General features: G+C 36.3%; 1 protein-coding gene across 4 annotated transcripts in view; it reads right to left on the bottom strand.

The window, feature by feature from the left end:
* Positions 1 to 239: 239 nt before the first annotated feature.
* Positions 240 to 26,333, bottom strand: part of SLC6A2 (solute carrier family 6 member 2) — a 72,431-nt gene continuing 46,337 nt past the window's right edge. For all 4 annotated transcript variants that reach the window (XM_074293441.1, XM_074293445.1, XM_074293442.1 and 1 more), the window contains 11 exons: positions 25,847 to 25,985; positions 19,089 to 19,223; positions 16,892 to 16,995; positions 14,267 to 14,391; positions 10,402 to 10,514; positions 8,638 to 8,766; positions 7,440 to 7,539; positions 6,448 to 6,548; positions 3,907 to 4,074; positions 2,182 to 2,253; positions 240 to 472 (listed from right to left, as the gene is read on the bottom strand). In XM_074293441.1, the coding sequence (XP_074149542.1) occupies positions 449 to 472; positions 2,182 to 2,253; positions 3,907 to 4,074; positions 6,448 to 6,548; positions 7,440 to 7,539; positions 8,638 to 8,766; positions 10,402 to 10,514; positions 14,267 to 14,391; positions 16,892 to 16,995; positions 19,089 to 19,223; positions 25,847 to 25,985 (1,210 nt within the window). In that variant the 3' untranslated portion in view covers positions 240 to 448. The remainder of the gene's footprint in view (positions 473 to 2,181; positions 2,254 to 3,906; positions 4,075 to 6,447; positions 6,549 to 7,439; positions 7,540 to 8,637; positions 8,767 to 10,401; positions 10,515 to 14,266; positions 14,392 to 16,891; positions 16,996 to 19,088; positions 19,224 to 25,846; positions 25,986 to 26,333) is intronic.

The raw sequence follows: 26,333 nt of genomic DNA, 5'->3' as shown, positions 1-26,333 counted from the left end.
AAGCATCTAAATGTCTTTCTCCCCTGACTGTCCCTGCAGCCTGATCCCAAAAATAATGTGGTAACCATTAAACAAGAATTTACTAGCACTAGCCACAGACATTATCTTATCTTGATTTTTCTCCATGTAACAGAGGCATTGAGGGAAGGGATACAAGTCTTTCCAGTTCCCTTTACATCCCATATCTCTACTAAACTTTAGCAAATATATTTCAGGAAATAGTCCATAAAATCAATGGCTCAAAGGAAAACAGACCAGATTCATTTAATTCATTTGTAACAGTGAAAGAAAAGAACTCTTTAGGAAGATTCTCTTCCCTTCAGACAATCCCGTGGGTCAACTCAAGAGCAACTGGTGAAATACAATCCAGAGGGCTGTAACCTTGACTTTGCACTAATCGCATTGGAATGTGGCACAGAAAATAGGGTTCTTCCTTAGGTGAATACAATCAGATGGCTAGCCAGTGTTGGAGCTGAAAAAGAAAAGATTCTTTAATAATTGGGAACTACCTAGATTTTAAAGGACTTGAATTCTTTATGAACCAGTTATTGTTCAATCAGGCAAACTAAAATGAAAGTAGAAGTGACAGAATCCCCAAAGAGTCAATTTCAAGGAATCTTTGAGATAGTGAGAACTTCAGCTTCTTTTAATTTACACAAGTGTCTACCAGTGTCTAAATTTGGACCTGATGAGTGACTTTATATCTATTATATAAGTGTCAGCCTGCTTCAGTGTGAAGAAAGTCATCACTGAAAAGTGGGCCTTGCAGTAATGCAAGTAATTCTTCCTATTCAGGGTTACCTGCAAAGGTTACCTGCTAAGGCAGGGAGGAGTGGTGACTTTCATCAGTAGATGGATTACTCCACTGATGAAATCACCAGATCCTTAAGTGAGTGAAGTTTGACATCAATCCACAAGCTACCACAAAAGTCAGGTATATCTGCAACATGCCCATATTCTTTAAGGATAATGATCAATGAGATGAACCACCATGATGTCTTCCTACAATTCTGTTCCTAGTAGCTCAAAAATAGAACACAGGTCTGCAGGTGGCAATTTTCATAGTTATATGTGCCAAAGGATTAAAAAGAGAAAAGATTCTAGATTTAGAATTAGAAGGGGCATCTTATAAGCCATCGTGTCTGACACCCCTATTTTACAGATGAGGAAACTGAGGCTAAGAGAAGTTAACTCACTTTCCTTAGGTCACACAGCTAGTAAATATTGGAGGCAGGCTTTAAACCCAGGCCTTCCTGACTGAAGTGCTCCATCCAGTACATGATATTGCTTCTTTGAGAATCTACCCATTTAGAAGTCTTAGGACCTCATTATCTTCTCTCTCCTGCACAAACCATCTGAGGTTTTGAACAATCCCTATATGCAAGGGATGGGAGAGAAGAAAAAAAAAAGGAAAGAAAAGTGATGAGAAGTGGAGCTAAGACTTGTTCTACTTTTGAAAAGTAAGAGGTAATCCTTCCCATATGTGCCACCCTAATCAAGTTTTATCTTTTCTCCACTCCTTATATTCACTTTATATTCTATTATATTTTTTATCTTTTTTTATTCTCCTTTCACTTACTCCTCACATTTATCCTTTTACTGTTCCATACTTTGCATATGATTTTCCACATGATTCTCTAACAATCCATCATTCAAAATGCATATAAAAATGGGAGAATAAGAGAAAGGAGAAAAAAAGCAAGGAACATTCATGAAAGAGGGAGCACTTCATAGTAGAAAGGACACTGGAGTACAAATCCAAAGGTCTGGGTTAAAGTCCTGGTTGAAAACACTCTGCAATATATTATATTTCAGCTGCATGACTTTGGGCAAGCCATTTCCCTTTCTTGGTCTCCTTTTCCTTACCTATAAACTGAGAGGTTTGGTCTAGGTAATTTCTAAAGCTTCCCTAAAACTTTTATATTCTATAATCCTTGGAGAATGTAGTTTTGGTCACCAATACCAATTATTATAACTTTATACTTTTTTTTTCCTACATCCTATGGCAAAAAGGATTATAATTATAGGAAATTTGTGAAACTCCCCAAACTATTGGCTTTTATGTTGTATTTTTCTAGGGAGTTCTGTTTCTATCCAACAAACATGGTAACTGAATCCCCAGCCTGAAAACCTGCTAGGGACATGGGCTTCTTGGGAAAGAAGTTGAAGTCAGGCACAAACCTTGAACTGCCTGACGTTCCTTTGTGCCACAAGGTGGTGCTCATTTTCTGGAGTGATGCAGTAAGCCAGTCGCTGAGAATGAAGTAGAAACAGAAAAGAAGTCAGTGCTTCCTGAAAATGCCAGCTGCCACCCCAAATATAATGGGGCTGATTTAGTAAGTGAATAAAATTTTAAAAATATTTTAAATATTTTTTATTTTTAATATTTTAAATAATAAATAAAATAAAAATTTAAATATGTGAACAATGAATAAAAATAAATAACAAACAAATAAATGAAACAAACAGACATAGCTCTAATATTTTCTCACCCCTCTCTGTACAATGTGTATAAAATATATAGCAAGCCATCTCATAAAAACCTATTTACTGAAGAGGAATAGAGGCTAATCCCATTTTAAGTTAATTTAGGATATTAAAATCTGGATTTATCATCAAGAAATTAGATTCATTAATACCTAGTATATTTAGGTACTATGAGGGATGCAAAGGAGAAAAATTAACACTGTGGTTTTTGTACTCTAGGAGATTTACTAGATGTAACTCCTTGAGAGACACATGGTATAATATACTAGGAAGAACATTAGAGTCAGGAAACCTGAATTTAAGACCAATGTGTCATTTCCCTTCTCTAGGTCTTAGTTTCTTCCTCCGTTAAAAAAAAAAAAATGATGAGGTTGAATTATACAACTTTCAAGCAAGCAACCAACAAATATTTAAGAACTAGGTGACTGGAACCATGTTATGCACTGAAAATTCAAAGAGATATAAAACTAATTCAAGGAAGTTTTTGAGAAGAATAGTATTAGCATCTAGGTGTTAGGGAACAGAAGAATGTTATGTAGTACTTGAATTGAGTATTGTCAGAAATCAGGGATTCTAAGAAGCAGAGAAGAGGAAGGATGAATTCCTTATTTTCTCATTTAGCTTAAAATCACATGCCCATAGTTCTGGCCTAAGGCCTTATACATAAAATTAACATGTTTGTTGAACTTACTACAGTTTAGTTCAAGTGACAAGTTCTATACATGTGAAATGAGATTATATTAATAAAAAACATAATAAGATAGACATAGTGGTGTTTGTATCAGCCATAAAATGAGTATGTTACTGAGATGACTCTGGATGACATTTTTGGTGCTCTGCATGGAAGTGTATCACAGAAATAATAAAAAAAAACTACTTGTTAAGTGTTGACTCTCAGCAAGCTCTATGCTAGGGGCTAAGAATGATACAGATCCAATATGACAAGCAGTCCCTGTCCCCAAGAAATTTACATTCTCACCCTGTAAAAGCTTTCACTATCCAAACTTGTTTTCCAATGGACAACACAGGAAAAAATAACAAGGACTCAAAAAATTTGGGAAGATCTGGTTTTGAGTCCCAGGTTTGCTGGTCAGTAGTTTTATAATCCTGGTCAAGTCATTTAATCTCTCTGGGACTCTGATTCTTCATTTGTGAACTAATAGAATGAAGGGCAATGTAGCTCTGATTTCTAAGGTTTCTTACAACTGTAACAAACTATAAAAGTAGTCCTCAATCTGATATTAGATTCCTATGGGGCCTTGATGAAGCTCTACCTACTTTCTAAAACTCAATTTCTTATCTGTAAAATTAGAAGATTGGATTAGGTGATCTATAAGGATACTGAATAGCAGAAAATGTTGCCCATATTCCCTCAACTCTGTAATCAACCCTTGATTCTATCAAAACTAGAGTACTTACCTCTCTTAGAGAACCCCTCAAGCTCAGGAATTTGTAGATAATGTAGGCAGGCACTAGCACCATGGAGGAAAGGGCAATACCCCAGCCCACACAGTTGGCCCACAAAGGGAAGACATAGTCATCATAGGTGAGGGGCTTGAAGTTGATGATGCTGACAACTACCACAAACTAAGGAGGGAAGGAGACAGTTCAAGGTAACTTGGTAAATACCAAGCATTTATTATATTCAAAATTCCATACTAGATATTTGAGGTACAAATACATAGCATATGCAGTGGTTGTCCTCAATGAAAAGAGGGAGAGAGGAAGACACACACACACACACACACACACACACACACACAGAATTAAAAACAGTCCATTACATGTACATAGAATGTTCTTGACAATTGTTTTTTTGAATGAAATAGAGAGGGGGTAATGAAAAGAGGAAGAAAAGAAAAATAAATAATGGAAATAGGAGTGAAATAAGGAATATATGAGAGAATAGGATGACACTGAAGGAAAAAGAGGGGGGAAGACAAGGATGAAGTGGGACAAGAGAATTGAAAAAAAATATATGAGTAGAAAAATCTTCACCAACAATGGATGAGAAGATAACAATACATATTTAAAAAAAAAAAAACTGGGACTTTAATGGATTGTAGCTTAATTCATGTAAACTGTACAGCATGACAGCATGATTAGATCACCCTCCCAAACTACTGAGATAAGACTGCCTAAGGTCTAGAATCAGAGAAGAACCTCAATGAATTCTGCCTTGGTTAGGATGCATGTAGAATATTGCATTTTGTTCTCAGTGCCATATTTTTTATCAATGCCATTAATAGCTTAAAGAGTATCGAAAGGAGAAGGAATAGGGAGGGGAATGGAAAAGTGTTAATACAAGAATCAGTTGAAAGAAGTAGAATGTTTAGCCTAGAGAAGGGAAAACAAGGAGGAAAATGGTAATTGTCTTTAAGCATCTAAAATACTGTAATATGGAATAAATATTAGATTTGTTCTGTTTGGCCCTGGAAGGCAGAACCAGGATCAATAGATAGAAGTTAAAGAGAAATAAATTTCAGGTCAATATAAAAACAAATTATTAATAATCAGAGTTTTCCAAAGTACAATCAGTTGCTTGGGAGGTATCATGCTCTTTCTCATTAGAAACTTTCAAGCAAAAACTCAGATGTTTGCTTGCTTGAGATTTTGTAGCAGAGATTCTTGTTCAATGGAGTTTAGACTAGATAACCTCTGAGGTCCCTTCCAAATTTGAAATTCTGTGTCTATGGAGGGAGGGAAAGGAAGTGAAGAGAAAGAAAATGAGAATGAAACTTATAATGAAGAAGCAAAAAATTCAGAACAGGAGAGTTAGGCATTAAAAGTTAGACAGAGTTGGAACAATGTCAGTCAACCAGTCAACATCATTATATGTGATAGACATTGTGCTAAGCACAGTAGTAGAGAGAAAAGGATGATCCCTCTTCACAAAAACCTGTACGTTCTAATGAGGAGGATAAGATGTAAATTACCTACATACATAATATATTTACATATGTATCTGTATAGCTATGTAAATCTAAATATATAGTAGTAGTAGTAGTAGATGGATGGTAATCTCAGGCATCTAGGGGAGACTGGAGAAGACCTCCTGTAGAAGATGAGAGTAGAACTGAGTCTTGAAGGAAGTCAGTGAAACAAAAGTGAGAGGAAAGCTTTCTCCCAGGTCTGATAAACAGAATGTGCAAAGGCATTTTGTCAGGAGATGAGTATATGAGCAACAACAAATAGGTCAATCTAGCTGGATGGTTAAGTACGTAAAGAAGAGTAACCTGTGAGGAAACTGAAATGGCAGAAAGGATTCAGGTTGTAAAAACTTTAAATGACAAACAAGGACATTGTATTTGATTTTTGGATTTTATAGGGAGTCACTGATGTTCATTGATGGGGGTAGGAATATGATGTGATCAGTTTTAGAAAAATTATCTTGTCTGTTAAGTGAAGAATGGATAGGAATAGAAGAGTTTACACAGGGAGATCAATTAGAAGACTACTGCAATAATCTGGGTGAGAGATGATGAGGACCTGAACAAGTAGTTGTGAGAGTAGAGAGATGGGGGCATATTATGGATATAAATGAAAAAATGACAGTATTTGACCACATATTACATATTTAGTATGAGTGTAAGTAAGGAGTTAAGAATGACACTGTGGTTGAGATGTCTTCCTCAGCTAATAAGGAAATCTAGAAGAAGGGTGGGTTGGCAAGACAATTAGTAGGGGAAATAACTTCTGTGGACATGTTGAGTTGAAATTTTTATGTGACATCCAATTTGAAATGAGTTGGCAGATGGCGGGACAGTACCTTAGGAAAGAGAATAGAACTGAATTCATCAACATAGAAACTTGGATAAAGATAATAGTTGAACCTATGGAAGTTGACAAGAAAGAAATGGCTCTAAATTAATTAGATTATTATTTTCAAAGTTTTCTACAGCCCTCATATCCCTGGAGACATAATTCTACCTCATTCTCTGGAAAATTAAAACTACTCACTAATAGGAAGGCTGGGCTCACAAATTTCCAGCAGAGTCTCCAGTAGAGTCCTGGTTTGAACCCCATCATCTGCTGAATATCATTGCTGAATCTGTCCACACCTGAGGAATACAAAGATACACGCACAAATGCATACATTAGTCAAGCAGCAGGCCTTTATCCAAGATAAATCACAAACACTAGAATAAATGCCCAAATGCCATCTAGAACAGAAGGGCTACTCTTAACCTGCCCTAGTTTCAGCATCAAGTGGTTCCCCAAATATTAATGGAATTAAAGTAATTACTGCCACCCTTGGTGAAGAAAAATCATAAAGTCAGATCCAATGCTGATCTCCCCTGAGGTAAAAAGCAAAGCAATTTTGTTTCTTTAAGTATTATTTTTCTGTATACATGCAGATTCAATTCCTGACTATTAACAGGAATAGAAAAGTGCAATTGCTTGAAACATCAGATGAGTAAGGAATCCAATAAATGAGGCATTTTGTGATCATTTGAATTATATTATCCTTTGGACATCAACTTCTTTTTTCTAACAGTTCATCTCAAGAGTGATGCTTTGGTATAGAGGAAAGAGTGCTAGATTTGGAGTCAGATGTCCAACTCCCAACTCTGATACTTATTACATTATAATTTGAGTACAGTTACTAAATCTCTCTGGGCTCTGCTTCCTACTCTATAAATGAAAGGATTGGACTACTATCCTGTGAGGTCTCTCCCAGCTGTATATCTTTACTCCAATGAGATGTTCCTACATCCATAACACCTCCTGTCACTGACCAATTGCCCAGGAGGATGAAGCAAGTCCAAGTTAAGATTTTCATGATTTATCCATTAAATAGATGATCTAGAGTTAATCTTATAAATTAGGATAACACATAATTACAATTCATCCCTTCTGCTGTTAAGTGCTACATAAATCTCTATATGCCAAGCTATTGTGGAGCCAAGAGTAATTTCTCTAAAGAAAGAAAAACAAAACAAAACACTTACCATAGAACCATGAAACACCAATGGCTTCCATTAAAACAGCAAACAAAATGGAGGTTCCCGCAGCAAAAGTATCCAGCAATGTCAACACATATATTCCACCCTGGAGCACAGAATAAAACAAGCAAACAAACAACAACAAAACAGAACAAATTCATATTTATTTCCATTCACTTAAATTCAACAAACATTTCCTAAACCCCTACTGTGTGCAGAAGATAGTGCTGGAATCACATGGCTAAAAGAATGGCTCCGTACTGGCTCTTAAGGAGCTTATATTCTACCAGGGTTATATGTTATAAGTAAGTTAAATTTCTGCATTATATTTAGAGATGAGTAATCATGATTTAGATAGTTACAGGACAAAAACAATCAATTGTAAATAGGATCAACTGAATTAAAAAAAAAAAAAAACAGAACTAATTTGGCCATTTCAAAAAAAGAAAAGAAAAAGGAAAAGAAATAATGCTTCAGATCTAAGTGGAGAGAACTTGAGTGGTAAATCTTTTTCAAAATTAGCTTTAAGCTCATCAGGTGGTCAAGCCACAGGGAAAGGACAGACAATGTGCTTCTCATTTCGATGAATTGTTTTTCGGGTTCTGTATTTCCCTCTCTTCATTTTCTCTGTCCCTGAGAACACATTTCCATTAAAATGATCAGCTCAAGAGGTCACAGTAACACTAATATCATAGGATTATGATGTATATATATAGATATAGATATAGATATAGATATAGATATATAGATATAGATATAGATATATATATACATATAGATATAGATATAGATATATACACTTGCACATATATTTTGCCACTATCTGTGTGACCTTGGACAAGTCACTTTTGGGGGACTGAGTTTCTTATCTGTAAAATGACAAGTTCGGAACTAAAGAACCCCTAAGTTCCCTCCAGTTCCTAATTCAATGTTCAATGCTTTACAAACTGTTTTTCAAATCCATTATATTATTTGATCTTCATAACAATGCTTCAAGGCAGGAATTATGATCTCTATTTGACAAATGAAGAAACTGAGATCTAGACCAGAAAAAATCACTTGTCCAAGATCATGTAATTAGAATGATGGAGCTGAGACTTAAGCTCACAATTCAAGTATCAAAAATAAAAAATATTCCATTTCCCCACTGACAGATTTAACCAGAAGCTCCTCTCACTAACACCTGACCTAGTCAACGATTTACCTTAGTGATACAAAACAGAGCCAGCAGGAAGGTGCCGAAGGTAACAGCAAATGTGAAAAGCTTCCTGTGCCGCTTCAGGATCTGGAAGTCATCTGCAAGGCCGGTGATGATCGCCTCCATACCTCCCATCTAGAAAGAAGCACAAGTTCAGAATCCTCCTCTGAACAAAGGAGCTGTGGATGCCCAGAGCATGAGAAAGAATGTGATAAAGGAGGCAGGGATAGAATGGAGTGGGGGGTGGGGAATAAAGGAATCTCTCTCAGGAGATAGTAGCCAAATGTGTATGGATTGCTTTTAGGAAACGGTCAAAGCTTCACTAAATGGGTATATGGCCCAATGGTCAAAGCTTCACTAAAAGGCACATTCTCACTCACAAGCAGAGCTCTAACAACTTTCCACTAGAGTCTCTCCCTCCACTCCTGATCTTTGTCTAGCTCTTCTGTTCCTATCTAAATCACTAAATCAACTACTGTGTGTAGGTGTGTACATGCATGAGCTTGTGTAATGAAGTTCTTCCCTGAGTCCTGTCCCCCTCAGGACTCTGCCCTCTACTAAAGAACTAATCACTTTATAATGCAATCTAATTACTTAACATGTTATACCTTGTATTTTATAACATGTTACATTTTTACATTTGCAGAGAGGTCTTCAGAAGGCCATATTTTAACCTAAAACAGTAACTCAAACAGTCATCATTCCTGACACCAAAGAAATCCAGTAGAGGGGAATAGTTCTGACTAGGAAAGGGAAAGCTTGGCTGCCCTTCAAGACGTGTGGTGTGGAAGACAGGAATATGTTACCCCAAGGCAGGATAAATGGATGTGAGATGTAAACTGCCCCCTATTTGTTTGAGATCCAGACATGAGACCGATGCCAACCAAATACCACGGCCCATATACTATAAAATACTAGAGGGAAACACCTTTGGCAGCTATGGATAAGTCATATTTTGAATTCATTGTTAGAGTCAGGCATAAATGAAAGAACACTATAAAAGGAAGGAGCCAGGGGATTTAGCTCTGGCCCTTTCTCTGATGATAATTTTCTGTGTGATTAAGGTCAACTTATTCAATCTCTCTGAGATTCAGTTTCCTCATTTACTGAATAGTAAGGATAACCCCCTTACCCTTCTAGATGTCCTCTGAGCTGTCCTACCAGCTGCCAGGGTTATTGTAAAATGAGATCATACCAATAAAAGCATTTTATTGACTCTAAGTTCTGTGCACATGCAAGAGGGAGAGGGTGCTATGTCTTATAAAGTCATTCCACATTGACTATATTATATTTTCAAAGCTTTTCACAGCTGATTATACCCCAACATGAGGTGGCCAGACCATATATTATTATGCCCATTTGACAAATGAGAAAATTAAGGGTGATTAAGGCCTTAATTTCCTTCTATGTAAAATGAGGGAGTTGGACTAGATAGATGGATTCTAGGGTGCCATCCAGCTCTGGCATTTCATATGCAAAAAGCCATTCCAGTTCTAAGATTTCATTTTCCAAGGTCTCTCCAATTCTGACATTCTTTCCATATTTGACATTGCTGACCTAAGGCCCCTCAAACGCTAACATTCTATTATTCTTGTTCTAATGCATCTGTCAGTCTAAATTTTCTGATATTAGTCAACATTCCCTGCTTAATTGCAAGGGCACTGGGCTACTGGTCTAACTCAGGTTTGGAAGTCTTTATGTGTTGGAATGGAGGAAGTATTTTTGTCCTGAGAGGACTAGGAAGAAGAGAGTAAACTGGGGGATACATACGGAGCTATCGATACCCAGAGCCAACAGCATGATGAAGAATAGTATGGCCCAGAAAGTGGATCCTGCTAAAGTGGAGATGGCTTCTGGATAAAGGATGAACACCAAGCCAGCACCTGAAAGATAGAAAAGTCACATATCCTGTCACTGCTAAGGTCAGTCCCACCATACACTGAAAGATTGGGTTCTGAGATGCCATGCTAGGGGGAGGAATCCTTTCCAAATATGACACTGACAGCATTCTTGGACATTAGCAGCTCTGGTCTCAGCTGAAGTCCCAAGCCTGTGTCCTCTCTCCTGGAACAGTTTATTGCCAGTCAGAGACACATTCCTTGCTGTTATCTCCATCTCATTATCCTTTCTCTCTTCCAGTCAAACAATCCTCGTTCTTCATGGCCCAGCTCATAGCTCATCTCCTCAGTAAAGCCTGACTTTTCTCCCACAAGATCTCATTTCCCTCAGATCCCTCACAAAAATATTTCCTTCACTTAGACTAAAAGGGATTTATTTCTGCTGTGGTCTTTGATTGTTTCCTATGAGAATATCTCAGTTAACAGGCAATTAACAAGCATTTCTTTACCCTGGTACTCTAGGCTTAAGAAGAAATTTCAAATTTGAAGATTAAAAATAGTTAGCAATTGCTGACTCTTAACCTGCTTAGAGAGGCAGAATGGTTAAGGGTAAAGAATTCTAAGTCTAGGATTTGAGGGGCAAGAGCTTTGTAAATCCCAGCCCTTTGAACTCCTAATTCCTTCAAAGCTCAGTCCAAGGGCTCCATTTCATCATGATGCCTTTCCTGTTGTCTCTAGTACCTTCTAAAACAATTTTGTATATATTTTTACAGTTATTTCATGTGCACATGTTGTTTTCCCCACAGAATGCAAGTTCCTGCTTGAAGAACTGTAGTGGAGATTGTTTTATTTTTATCTCTTTATCTCCATTATCTAGGATATAGTAAATACTAAACAAATGCTTGTTAAATGAATGAAAGTCACTATAATCCCTTTAAAATTTAGTTTTCTTATCCACAAAATGGGAATAATAATAATATTTGTTTTAACTATTCATAGAGGTACTGTGAGGAAGTTGCTTTCTAAATATTAACATATTATGAGAATAGCTATTTATTAATCTATGGGTGTATCTTTACTGAGGTAACATGGAGTCCTGGTTAGGGATGAACTCAGAGTCAGGAAGAGCTCAAATCATGCTTCCAATTCTTAATTGGATATGTGGCCTTGATCTATTCATTTAACATTTAATTTTCAGGCAACTCCTTTGGATAGATCTATTAAGCCATAGATAGATTCTGATTTGGTTCCATGATGAAATAAAATGAGACACATTATATCAAAGTACACAGAGGACTTTATTGTGATTTCATTTTTTCCCAATTACATGTAAAAACAATTTTTAATATTAAAAAATTTCAGTTCTAAATCCTCTCCTCCTTCCTTAAGACAGCAAACAATTCTATTTAGATTATACATGTGCTTAAATCATCAGCATTCTTATATGTCACTAACAAATCCAACAGTTAAGAGTTACAAAGAGAAATGTCATTTAAAGTAACTACTGATCGTATAAAATATTTAGGAATCTAGCTGGCAAGGGAAAATCAGAACCTATATGAGCAAAACTACAAAACACTTTCCACACAAATTAAGTCTGATCTAACCAATTGGAAAAATATTAAATGCTCTTGGATAGGGCAAGCAAATATAATAAAGATGATAATACTACCTAAACTAATCTATTTATTTAGCACTATACCAATCAGACTCCCAAAAAACTATTTTAATGACCTAGAAAAAATAACAACAAAGTTCCTATGGAAAAACAAAAATTCAAGAATTTCAAGGGAATTAGTGGAAAAAAAATCAAATGAAGGTGGCCTAGCTGTACCAGATCTACAATTATATTATAAAGCAGCGGTTACCAAAACCATTTGGTATTAGCTGAGAAATAGAAGTTGATCAGTGGAATAGATTAGGTCCAAAGGACAAAATAATCAATAACTTTAATAATTTAGTTTTTGACAAACCTAAGGACCCCAGCTTTTGGCATAAGAACTCAATGTTTGACAAAAATTGCTGGAAAAATTGGAAATTAATATGGCAGACACTAGGCATTGACCCACACTTAGCACCATACATTAAGGTCAGGTCAAAATGAGTTCATGACCTAAGCATAAAGAATGAAATTATAAATAAATTAGAGGAATATAGGATAGTTTACCTCTCAGACTGGTGGAAGAGGAATGAATTTATGTCCAAAGAAGAACTAGAGATCATTATTGATCACAAAGTAGAAAACATTGATTATATTTGTACAAACAAAACTAATGCAGATAAGATTAGAAGGAAAACAATAAACTGAGAAAACATTTTTACAGTCAAAGGTTCCAATAAAGACCTCATTTCCAAAATATATAGAGAATTGACTCTAATTTATAAGTAATCAAGCCATTCTCCAATTGAGTCAAAGGATAGGAACAGACAATTCTCAGATGAAGAAATTAAAACTATTTCTAGCCATGTGAAAAGATGCTCCAAGTCATCATTAATCAGAGAAATGCAAATTAAGACAACTCTGAGAAAAGAGAAATGCAAATTAAGACAACTCTAAGATACCACTACATACCTGTCAGATTGGCTAGAATGACAGGGAAAGATAATGCAGAATATTGGAGGGGATGTGGGAAAACAGGGACACTGATACATTATTGATGGAATTGTGAATACATCTAGCCATTCTGGAGAGCAATTTGGAACTATGCTTAAAAAGTTATCAAACTATGCATATCCTTTGACCCAGCAGTATTACTACTGGGCTTATATCCCAAAGAGATTTTAAAGAAGGACAAGGGACTTGTATGTGCAAGAATGTTTGTGGCAGCCCTCTTTGTAGTGGAAAGAAACTGGAAACTGAGTGGATGCCCATCAATTGGAGAATGGCTGAATAAATTGTGATATATGTGGATGTTATGGAATATTATTATTCTGTAAGAAATGACCAACAGGATGATTTCAGAAAGGCCTGGAAAGATTTTCATGAACTGATCTTGAGTGAAATGAATAGGACCAGGAGATTGTTGTATACTTCAACAACAATACTATACGATGATCAATTCTGATGGACGTGGCCCTCTCCAACAATGAGATGAACCAAATCAGTTCCAATAGAGCAGTAATGAACTGAACCAGCTACATCCATCGAAAGAACTCTGGATTCTACATACACTACATAGAATTCCCAATCCCTCTATTTTTGTCCGCCTGCATTTTGGATTTCCTTCACAGGCTAATTGTACACTATTTCAAAGTCCGATTCTTTTTGTACAGCAAAACAACTGTTTGAATGTATACATATATTGTATTTAATTCATACTTTAACATATTTAACATGTATTGGTCAACCTGCGATGTGGGGGGAGGGGAAAAATTAGAACAAAATGTTTGGCAATTGTCAATGTTGTAAAATTACCCATGCATATATCTGGTAAATAAAAACTATTAAAAAAAAAAAAGATTAAGATTATACATGTGCTGTCATGCTGATCATAAACAGAGGATCCAAGAATCAGGAAGCCCTGGATTTAAGTCCTGAGTCTGACACATACTAATGAAGAGATCATGGACAAATCACTTAACTTCTCCGTGCCTTAGGCAGCTAGCTAAGATTCTAAGTTACAGCAGGTTGCTAATTTTGAATCTAGAGGGAGTTTACATACCAGGAATTCCTCATTAGAAATTAAATCACAAATACAGACTTCCATTGCTATATCCTCTAAGAAATTCTTTATTAGAACAGAACCAGACTGTAAAGCTTTAGCTTTAGAGAGTCGAAGCTCCAGGAGTTTCCTTACCTTCTGTTGCCACATCTTCAATTTTAACCTTGTGTTCATGAGCCATGTAGCCCAGTATGGAAAAGATGGCAAACCCAGAGATGAAACTTGTGACACAGTTGATGGTGCTAGTTAATAGAGCATCCCTGAAATAAAACAATAAGAATGTTAAAGCTTGCAAGAAATTAAAGGAAGGATGTAATTCATTAATTGCATTTTACCTCTGGCAATTCCTCCAATACCACCTTCCCTTGGCTTTTTGATCAACTCAAGAAGTTTCTGTGCTGGGGGAAATCACAAAATCAAGCTGCTCTGGCTAGCAGATTAGAAATCTCCCACCTACAGAATTGCCTGCTCAACACACAAAACACTTTCTATAGGCTCGAAGATATACATAATCCAAAATAATCTAGAAGGATAAATATAAAAACCAAGAAAATCTAAAACCTTGCTTTGCTGTTGGAATCATTACATTTTGATTGTTGATGCATTCTGTTGCCTTTTTCATCTGTCTGGCCTGAGTTCTAAATATCTTTGATAAATACATCCTATGAATCACTTCCTCTAAGGCCTTGTTTGGATACAACCTCCTCCAAGAAACTTCTCTTGGACTCCTTGACTGATCCTAGAATCACAGAACTAGTTGAGTCAGCTAGTCCAATTCATATCTGAGAATCCCCTCTACAACATGCCCAAGAGCCTTCACTTGAAGAGTTCTAATTAAGAGAACATTATTTTCTAAGACATTCCATTTAATTTATGATAACTCTAAATGTTAGTGTAGAGTTAGTTACTTAGAGAGTTTGTCATTACCCAAAGCTTCAATTAGCCTCCTTGAAGCTTCTACCAATAGCTTTTAGTTCCATTTTCTGGGGTCAAGCAGAAGACAACAGGCTCATCACTCTTCAATGTGATGTTTCTTCAAATATTTTAAAGCTGATATCTTGTTTCTTCCTAAGTATTCTCTAGGCTAAAAACCCCTCGTTTCTTCACAAGTGATTTTTGCAAGATATTGAGTCCAATCTTTCAACATCTTGGTTGCCCTCTTTTGGACCTGTTCAAACTTACCTGTCTCTTTCAAAAATGTATCATGCACAGAATAAACACCATGCTCCTGACATCTCCTTTAATCCAGCCTTTCCTTATACCATGAGCTTTTTCTGTCTTCCTTATCACACATTAGACATATAGTGAGTTCACACACCATTGAAATGCTCAGACCTTTTTGCATGATTGTTGAATAATCATGGCTCCCCCATTTTGTACTTGCAAAGTCGACCAGGTGGGAGGGATGGGAAGATAAACTATATGTTTGTCCTCATTAAATTTTATCTTGAAGATCGGTGTGGTATGAGAACCAGCTAACCATGAAATCATAAAGCCCTTTGTTCAAGTTCTGCCTCTGATACATACTAGCCATGTGAGCGACAAATAAGCTGTTAGAAAGTGCCCATCTGCATTGGTAGAAGCAATTCCTTACCCTGAGCTCCTTACCTTGAAGAAATCATAGGTCCAGTCCTCAAAATTAATCCTATTTGATTTTTCTGTCCATTATGAAGTTTTTCTTCATGCTCTGAGACTTGGTTTTGCACTTAGCATATTCTAAGATACCTGTGTCACAGCTCCCTGCTCCCTCCCTCCCATCATCATGTCATAAAACCTTTTCTTCTTTCTTTTACTCACACGGCACTTCCCCTTTTCCCCACCAAACATACTCATTTATATCAAGTGATCTCAACTCCTACATCACTGAGAAGACTGAGGACATCTGGCATAAATTCCTTCCTCTTTCATTCTTCAAAACTTCTCAGCTTAATTACCCATTCTTTTAGGTCAGAAAAAGAATATGTAGCTCTACTTCTCATGAAAGTCAATTCTTTCCTCCCATGCCCTTGATCCCATTGCCTTTAGCCTCCTCTAAAACGAAGGTCTTAGTCAACCTTTCTCTCATTCATGATCAGCGTCTCCTCCTCCATCTGCTTATAGGCAATTAGGACTCCCTAGGTCAACACAAAAACAAACAAATCTTCTAACTGACATCCTTTCACCAATCCATCAGTCCCATACTTTCAAATTTCTAGGGGTAAAAAAATTTTGAATACTTCTTCAACACTTTACAATCTGGTCTTTGTCTTTACCATTCTATTAAAAACTACTCTCTCCATCAAATCCATTGGTGACATACTAATTATAAAAATCTATTCATCTTCCTTAACATCCTCACAACTTTTGAATACTTTTGATCAGTGTCAAAAGCCAGGATCATGATATAACAGAAGAGGTTTGGACTTGAGTCAGAAGAAACCTGTGATCAGATGTGACTCTTACTAGCAATGTGACTGGAAGGCAAATGGTGATAATACTTGTGCTGTCTACCTTATGCTTAACACCTATTTTTATTGTTATATAGTCTGGATTTCTCTTTTCTGGCATCTGCCTGAGGATTTTTACTCTGCCTCTACCATATGATGAAAAGGGACTTCTAAGAAACTGGATTTCTTGAATATGTCCTTCCTTTTGCTTCTTCACTCTATGCCTACTCTGGAAAGGGTCCAAATTAAGGATGAATTCAGTTGAAAACACCCAAATCACCCATCAACTAATCAAAGAAAAGAAAATTCATCCAATTGCAAAGCAGTTTCTCACCTGTAACAATTGTTGTCAAACTTGTTGTAACTGGCAAATGCAATTAAAACTCCAAATCCCGCTCCTAATGAATAAAATATCTGAGTGGCTGCATCAATCCACACCTGCATAGAAAAAATGAGGGCACCAATAATTTGTCTTCCTCCTTGATTATGTAAAAACAGACCACTTAGCTGATGTAAGAAAGAAAAGAGACTGCAATGGCATTTCTATCATCTCAAGCAAATGTGATCACATTCTTTGTCTTTCAACAAAATTAACCTCTTTCTTCTCTCTCCCCTCCGCTTTTTTGATGACTGGCAGCCATATATAAGCAGTTCTCCTTTGGTATATGGGTTTCTTTTCCTATAAGACAGATTGCATTTGCTAAAAATATATTGCCAGTGTGGAAAAAGTTTTGGTATTGGAGTTGGAAAACTTGTTTTAAATACTAGGTTTTGACATTTATTCATTTTGTAACTAGGGTCAAGACATTTGGAATCTTAGTTTTTTTTTTTTTTTCCCTCAGTAAAAGGAGATAATTATATTTGTACTATCTACTTCATAGAGTTATTTGGAAGGCACTTTGTAAGTATTACAGTACTTTGTTAACATTACAGGTCTAGAGAAATATATACTACACATCCAGAAGCTGCCACCATCATCATTCACTGGCTGAATCTAACTGTACAAAGACCTGCATTTCATTTCTAGTCTTTAGTCTGAAATGGATTTACTTTATCTCTTACTATCTTAGATCCCTGGATTCCAGAAGGGGACAATGACCCCTGTATTATCTACTTCAAATTCCACTCATGTGGAACAAAAGCTTACAGATCTAAAGATAAGAGGGACCTCGGATGCATCTAGTGTTACCCCTACATTTTTTTCATATGAAGGAAATAAAGCCAAGAGAGATTAAATAATGTGCCCAAAGTGATACAGGTATCAGTGACAAAATTTGAACACGTCTTCTGACAATTTTTTTCTACTGTGCTAAAATAATGTGAATGACAATACTCTAGAAAAATGTAATACTTAAGAAATTGTGCATTCATGGATCTCTACCATTAGTTATAAACAGTAGCCTAAATCCTATAGAAAAGTTGAATGATTTGCCTAAGTCCAAGGCGATATTTGAGCCCAAATCTTCTGATTCCAGAATTAACTTTCTTTCGCTAGTGTCCTGCAATAGAAATATGTAAAAAAAATAGTCCAAAGAAACAGTGGCCTCTAGAAGACAAAAAGAAGTGACAAATCTTGAAGTGTCAAAGGTGGGATTTGAACCAGTTTCTTCTATCCCATTCTTGAATTCTATCTATTATGCAACATTATCTGTATTCTAGAAACTTAAGGAATTATTATCAAAATATAAGCTGAAAGAGAAAGATGCTGCTATGATGAGATAAAAATGAGAAGGAAATCTTAGGAATTGGCTCAATTAGAAATCTGTCCTATTCTCTGTTACTCTATGGAGAGATCATTCCTTGTGTCTCCCTTTGAACCTGGGATGGGAGGAAGAAAAAAAGAAAAAGAATCCAGTTTTCTTGATTGTCCTAAGCCTTCCCTACATTGACCACTGTCATGCCCTGTCCTATGTATGAGAGACAAAAGGGGAGGGGGTAGTGGTTGGGGGTCAGGGATGCAGAGAGTGAAAAAGTTGGGCTTGAGGAATCAGGGACTGAAAGAATATAGAACATGATACTTAGGGAATGAGGCAAGGGCAAAGGCAAAGGTGTAGGATTGGGAGAAGGAGAAGAAGGTAGGCACAAAACATTACAGAGGGGTAAGAATGGGCACATAGCTAGTTCCCTCCTATGAGGGGAGGAGGTAGGAGAATAATGTCTGTGATTTTATCTCATCTTTACAACATCATATAATTAAAGACTAGAAGAAATCAACCAGATCAGTGACCTAATTTTATAGATGAGGAAAAGAGGTTGTAGATAGATGAAGTAATTTAGGCAAAGTCACTCAGGTAATTAAGAAACATAGGCTCAATTTAGACCCAGGTTTTCTAACTCAAAATACAGCATTCTTTTCACTAAATTGGCTAAAATTCACATTTAGATTAGACAAATTCAACTTCAAACTTGAAGTCATAGGATCACTGAATCAGGCTTGTTCATGATCATACACATAGCAAGTAGCAGAGCTGGGATTTAGACTTAGATACTCCAAAACCAAAATAGTGTAAGAAAGATAGAAAGACACTGACTGTGGCCTCCTTCAGTCTTCGGAAATCGATATGCAGGTAAGCAGTGATTCCATTGTAGGCTCCAGGTAGGGTGATTCCATGAATCAGCAACACAAAGAGTACAAGATAGGGCAAAGTGGCTGTGATCCAAACAACCTAGGGAGAAAAACAGGTGTTGGTGTTAAATGGCCCAACATCAGGACAAACTGGAAACTTGAATCCTCCTGAAAGACTAGGTCATCCCTTTATCTTGAGTCTTCCATTCTTTATTATTTGTTTCTCCATTCATCAAGTTATTTGTGAAGTATCTTGTAATAGAAGAGAAATAGGTTCATGAAATTTAAATAAAAAATTTAATGTGAAGGTCTCCATGATTTTGAATTTTGGGAGATGGTAGTATTTTCTAATTTTGAGTAATGAGTGTCCAAAAAGCAAAAATAAAGTACATGATAGGTGTGAGTATGCTATAATAGATCGCCAACAATGGCATACACCAAAATTGATTTTAAAAAATATCAAGAGTATGAATGTACATAAAAGAAGGACCAATCATGTAGAAAGAAGGAGAAATGCAAAGGGCATATTTGGTTCCCTGTGACTTCTATCTTATTTGATGGACCACTTAGTACAAGAAAACTTTAATAATAAAATGGATTTTGCTCTTTGGTATACTGTATATCTTGAAAGTATAAGAAAATAAGTTATTTAGACTGCTGAGAGCATTAGAAAACTAAGACTTGTATTGGTGTCCATGAGTATCCCCAATGTTTAACCTAGTGCCAGGTACATAGTAAGTAGATGTTTAAATAAAAGTTCAATAAATGTGTGACTATTAAAAACCTAAAACAATGTCTTCTCTATGGAGGAATTCTCTCTTTAGGATTTATAGAAGAACATGGACAAGATTATGTTGCTAGTGAAGGGAGATCAAAATTTATTTAAGCATAGGAGTATTTAGTGAGTGGGATGGCCTCATAAAATCTTATATTTCTCCAAATTAAATAGTTGCAATTTGACCACAATCTTGTTTCCTAGCAATTATTACCCTCATTAGCACCTGAATTTCACATAGTACTTTGTTTTATGTTATTCTTAATTCATTTGTACATATATTATTGTAAATTATTTGTATTTGTATTTGTACTTTATCTCCTTCATTGATTTTAAGCTTCTATTTTGTAGCTTCCTGAACCTAATGTTCTATACACAAGATTTGATGCAGATCTATTGAATAAATCCCTCTGATTCTAAACAGTTCAGGACATTTTAGGGCAAAACTGGGGATAATCAGTGCTGGAGGGACTGTGGCAAGAAAGACATGACGATTCACTATTAGTAGGGTTGTGATTCACCCATTCTGGAAAGGAATTTGGAATTATGTCAAGAAAGTTACCTCAAAATTGTCACACTCATTGACCCAGGGATTCCACTACTAGAGACAAATCTCACAAAAAAATTAAAAACAGAGAAACAAATGGCTCTATATTCATGAAATGGTTGTAGAAGCACTTTTATAAAATCAAAGGAAACTGGAAATAATGAAGATGGCTGTCAATTAAAGAATGGTTAGCATATTTTGTACTATGCCAAAAAAAAAAAAAAAAAAAAAGAATGTGAAGAATACAAGAAAACTTCAGAAGACTTATATAAAACTTATATAAAGTAAAATAAATGGAACCAGGAAAAGATACACTGATCTACAACAATGTAAATGAGAAGACTAAAAGCAAGACCAAATATATGCATTTACTTATCTTTATTCATACATACATACTTTTCCTATATTTTACAAAAATGCAAGCTGATAGGTGTAGAACATTACATATACATATTGTCAGACTTGGTTGGTGTATTGGCTAATTTTAATAAACTTCTTACTTTTTTCTCTCTTATTTTTTTATACTGGACAAAGCCACATCAATGGGTGGGTATATGTGTTGTGTGTGTGTGTGTGTGTGTGTGTGTGTGTGTGTGTGTGTGTGTGTATGTGAAGGTGATGTGTCAAAACAAAAGACATTGAGATGAATTTAGTTAAAATAGGAATTTGTTGAACAAATGAGTATGAATGATTGAGCTGGCAGCTGACAGGCAAAGTATGCTACTCATAAAGAGAAAGATGAATGGATCATGCCACATTGCTCACATTCCCAAATCCATGCCAGGAAACAGGCATGGGGAGACTTGTCTATGTAGAGTGTGAGGAAAGGGGAATGATCAAGAGTCCCAGCTCTATAGAAGAAAGTGGGGAGGAAAAGAGCCATGAAAATTCCAGTCCTTTTCCTGAAAAAATATCATTTCCCTCTCATATATAGGCATACACACTCACATTCAAAAATAATCATTTTTGCAACTCGGACATTTAAAAAAAATATTCTTGGAAGTTCTCTCATTGTAGGAGACTTGATTTTGTTGTCTATGATCCTGTGATAACATGTTAAATCCTTGCCACAATTGTATCAGCCCCATTGTCAAACTGGTTATGTGCACGTGTTCCCTGTTCATGCTTCCTGTAAGCACAAGGCTCTTAGAACTTCACCTGTGCCAGATAATGCCTCGTTCATCTGGCCAAGACACAGCAATTGGGTAAACCCTAGGACTAGGAGTTTGGGTTCCGTTCCTAGGGGCTGTGACAAGTTCGAGCCTTTAGTGTAGAGAATCTCAAAGGAGGAATTACAGAGCCTCAGAGTTAGAAGAAACCAGAAGCATTTCCTATTGAATCTAGCTAGTTTCCATCTAATCCAAGTCTTGAAGGAAACAAACAAACAACAACAACAACAACACAGATCAGAAGGGTATTGAGAAGGAGGTATGGCATGAGATCATATACTTCAAACTGAAAGAAACCTTTGAGGTCATCTAATTCAATCCTTTTTAAAAATTGTATAGATGAAGAACTTGAAAACCAAAGAAGTAGGTGATTTTGTCCAACACTATAGGTAGTAAGGGACAGAACCAAGGTTCAAACCTAGGTCCTTGAATGCCGTGTGGTGTAGTAGAAAGAGCTTTGAACTTGGAGTCATGAGACTGAAGTCCAAATAGCAAGTCTACCACTGACTGACTGGGTGACCTTGGACAAGTAACAGAATCTTTAATCATCAGTTTCCTCATCCACAAAATCCTGAAGTTAGACTTCATGGTTTCCTTTATGATTCCAAATCTATGATCCTTAGATCGTTTTCCTTTGAGTTTCCCCTTCTGGTCCAGAAACTCTGGAGAAATATACTTGAAACAAGGTATCAACTCAATGGAATTGATGAGATGATGGTTCTCTAGTTCACATATATACATATATGTATATATATATTTAGTACTTAGTATGGTGATGTAACAAAAAACATGAATCAACATGAGGAATTATACATGTTCACAAGTCCTAGAAGGAAGGTATATAAATAACAATCACACATACATGTCTCCTTCAGCAGCCAAGAGATAGTCCAAAACCAATCTATTGTCCATTATTTCATGTGTCAGGGAATCCAATGATTCCCGCAAGCTTCTATGTCCTATCAATCTTACAACCTCATTAATTCAGACCCTACACATTTGCAATTTGCAATCATTTGATCTAGATGGTTTTGAATTCTTAGCAGGAGACAGAAGGGATATATGTAGTTTTCACTTAAAACAGACTTTAACAAATTTATTGTCTCCAAATCAATGTTCCTAAATACAAGTCTATTTTTTTTTCTGTTCAAGTCTATTAGCTAGGTGGCATAATAGATAGAGTGGCGAACTTGAAATCAGGGAAGACCTGATTGAGTTCTGTCTCAGACACTTGTTAGCTGTATTAACTTGGGCAAATTACTTAACTTTTCTCCTCTGTGAAATGAGGATAATTATAACACTTACCTTATAAGGTGGTTGTGAATATCAAGTGAAATAATACTTATAAGACACTTTACAAACCTTAAATCATTATGTAAATGCAAGCTATTATTAGTTGTCTTCTAAAACTTCCATTTAGTAATATTAGAAACTCTTTAAAAGTGGGTAAGCACTCCTTAGATGAAGTAATTTTTGTTAGAAGTTGTTTGGAGTTACAATTTGTATGTAAAGTGATAAAACAGTATTTTTAAAAGTTTTATTATTCAATCTTTCTATAAACATTTATTTAGCACCTCTATTTCCTAGGAAATGTGCAAGACTCTGGAGATATAAAATTGATAGTCTTTGCCCTAGAGTTTACCTTCTATTGATGTAGTTCATGTGGGATATAATTTGTTCACAATGTAGACAAGATAGAAACAGAATCAATGGACAGTGGGTAGTTGTTTGTTTTGTTGTTGTTGTTTATTTGTCCTTCATTCTTGAAGAGGACCAATGACATCATGAGTTTGATGTCTTGACTTGCAAATGAATTGAATTTAGTGAGACTGAGCTGGACAGTCATTAGCCTAACTCTCTCCTTCAGAATCATCAGAGTCCAGTGGCAAGACAAGTCAAGATAACTGTTAATGGCTCAGAATGTGGTGGAAGATCTTACAGAAAACTTGAAGGCTTAGTGTTGAAGAGTGCTAGGAGGTGCAAGAGACAGAAAGGTAAGGAAGCATTCTAAGAGTAATGGGACAACCTGTGCCAGACAGGCGATATTAATTCCAGACTAGTTTGAAGAGAATGATAGGCTGAATTTCAGTCAGACTTGGGGAGAAGAATTTCAGTGTTTGTGTCAAAGTATCAAAGAGTTTGAATGTGTAAGGTCTGACTTTCTACTCTTCTTATAGTAAATGCTAAGTAAATGCTAAGATGGGCATAACTGGACATCAACTCACCCTCTCTTTGGAATGCCTAGGAAATGATAACCACTCTATAACAGCAGACTTGATTTCCAAGGTCCATTAGTACATCATTGAGTCTGACTATCCCAGAGTCTGTCTGAAAGGTTTCTGAAGTTTGTTTCCATATTTGCTTCTCTCCAGGTTCCCTATTCGGGCTAACCTTTGCCCAGGGATTTAGTCTCCACAAAAATTTCCAACACACCCTTGGTCCTGATGTAATGGACTCTAACAAGAGGTAAAAGAGACTGGGGATAGGACAAATGGTTTCCACCTCAAATCTTTCCTCCATCCTGAAAGAGTCCTTTTTGTCTCTAAATATTTACTAAATTTCCCTTTGCTTTTGCTCTTGCTTGTTCAAGTCATAGTTAGGGTCCCAGGTGCATAAAAACATACCATTCTCTTAACAGCTATAGTCTTAAAGAATATTCCCAAATCCTAAATCCCTGCCAAAGTTGGAAGTATAAGTACTTGCAATCTATCTCAAAGCCATGGCATTGAGGGAAGAGCAGGACGCCGAATGAACAAAATATCCACTTTTTCATGTGACAGCTTGCCATGATAATTAGAGAGTGGGACAGGGGAAAGTTGTGGGCCTCCTTTGGGCCAGCCTGGGACCCCTGCCCTTTCAGCTGGTGTAGTTTAGCCATGTGGTATTATCAGTGTGCTTATTCTGAATAGCATAATTGGCACAGAAAGGGCAACTAGCCAAGCTAATAAAGGCTCTACTCTCGTGAGTTAATGCAAGTGCTAAGTAGTGCTTTTGGCACAATGAGGCATCTTCTTGAATCTATTACAGATCCTATATCTAATAGTGTCAGAGAGCTAAAGTGGACTTTTCTTGTTTGGGACTCTCTTTGCACATTTAAAGCCATGTTAAAGGGAGAATTATGCTTATACTTCCCAGGGATTCTATTGGTGATGTACATAATCGTTAATAGAATTCCATAAGGAAACTTAGCTAAGGAGTCACTTTCCCTAGAGCCTTTTCCTAATATCCACCTAAAAAATCAAATAAAATTAAAAGGTCCTTTAGTTGAAAATGCTACTTGAATAGGAATATTTTGTAATTCTCTTTCCATGCCCTGCCTCCAGAATTCCTTTCTTAATGGATAATTCTATTTGTGCCAAAAAATTAAAATAAAAAACATAACAAAACATGCTTTTGAATCTTTCCTCCTTTCAGACATCCCCTCTGTATTCTTCTTCACAAATAACAATCTTTCCTGTTCCTTCACTCTTAACTATACCCCCTTATAAATAAATGAATGCTATAATCTTAGAATAGGTAAGAATCACTGAATTATGTAACCATAGTCTCAGAGGGAACCTTGAAGATCATGTTGTGTAACCCCTACCCAAATCATGATCCTCTATGCAACATGCCCAACAAATAGATATTCAGACTTCTTTAAAGACCTCCAGAAATGGGAATCACTATTGATCCAGAGAGCTGATTCCACTCTGGCCTAATTTAGGAAGGGCATAAAGCAATCTTTCAAGATTAGAACTACACACGTATGATTCATTCCTATACAAGTTTCTGGTTTGTTCTTTCCTACTAAGGTTAAAATTCCCTCAATTGTGAGAACTTGGAGACATGGTCACATACCATATTTTGGGGTTCTACATGAGAATTCCATTTCTACTAACTGTCAGAATCTGGTAATCTCTGATATAAACATGTCTAAGGACCTGGAATCAGGAGGAGTTGATCCCAAGTTCCATATAAGTCATTCTGATCAAGTGATTATCCTCAATATCCTCATTCATAAAATGTTAGCATTATTATTTTTGTTGTTGTCCTATGAATAAAGGAAGGCTAAGAAGATGATATCAAGGATGTAGCTCTCCATAATCTTGTTAGCCATGGAATCATTCCATTCAAAAATACTTTTTGGAATAAAATAGACCACCATTGACTGAGGAAGAATCCTAGCGTATAGTGGATTAGATAATCTCAAAAAACACTTCCAACTCTAGAAATTAAGAAGGAGAAATTACCTTTCCTGATGTCTTCACTCCTTTCCACAAGCTGAAAAAGAGGATGATGACGACCACCATCAGGCACAGAGAGAGTTGCCACTGAGGCATGCCAATGTCATGGATCCCATTGCTCTCATGAAGGTGGAGCACACCACGCCTGGTTGGGTAAGAGAACAGAATGGTAGAGGGCATGATCGGTGCTTTGCTTTATGGGACTTGGAGTGGATAATTGATGCAATGATTTCAAAAGATTTTTCCCTCCCTCTACTAAGGTAAGGAGCAATAATAGTTCTGCATCTGCCCTTGGGAAAGTGATGTCTTTTTGTTGTTATTTCTTTGATAATAATTAGTTCATGGACCATGACATAGACAGGGAAACACAGAATGGTACTGTGAAAATGGTGCTAACTCTGGAGTCACAAAACTTAGGTTCAAATCTTGACTTTCCTGGACTTTGTTCTTTTTATTGTTAAAATAGAGGCTTAAAAGAGAGACAATTATCATC

Source organism: Sminthopsis crassicaudata, chromosome 2 (genome assembly GCF_048593235.1).
Source record: "Sminthopsis crassicaudata isolate SCR6 chromosome 2, ASM4859323v1, whole genome shotgun sequence".
Classification (NCBI taxonomy): Eukaryota; Metazoa; Chordata; class Mammalia; order Dasyuromorphia; family Dasyuridae; genus Sminthopsis; species Sminthopsis crassicaudata.
Note: the sequence above shows the minus strand (reverse complement) of the source record. Positions and strands in the feature narration are given on the sequence as shown.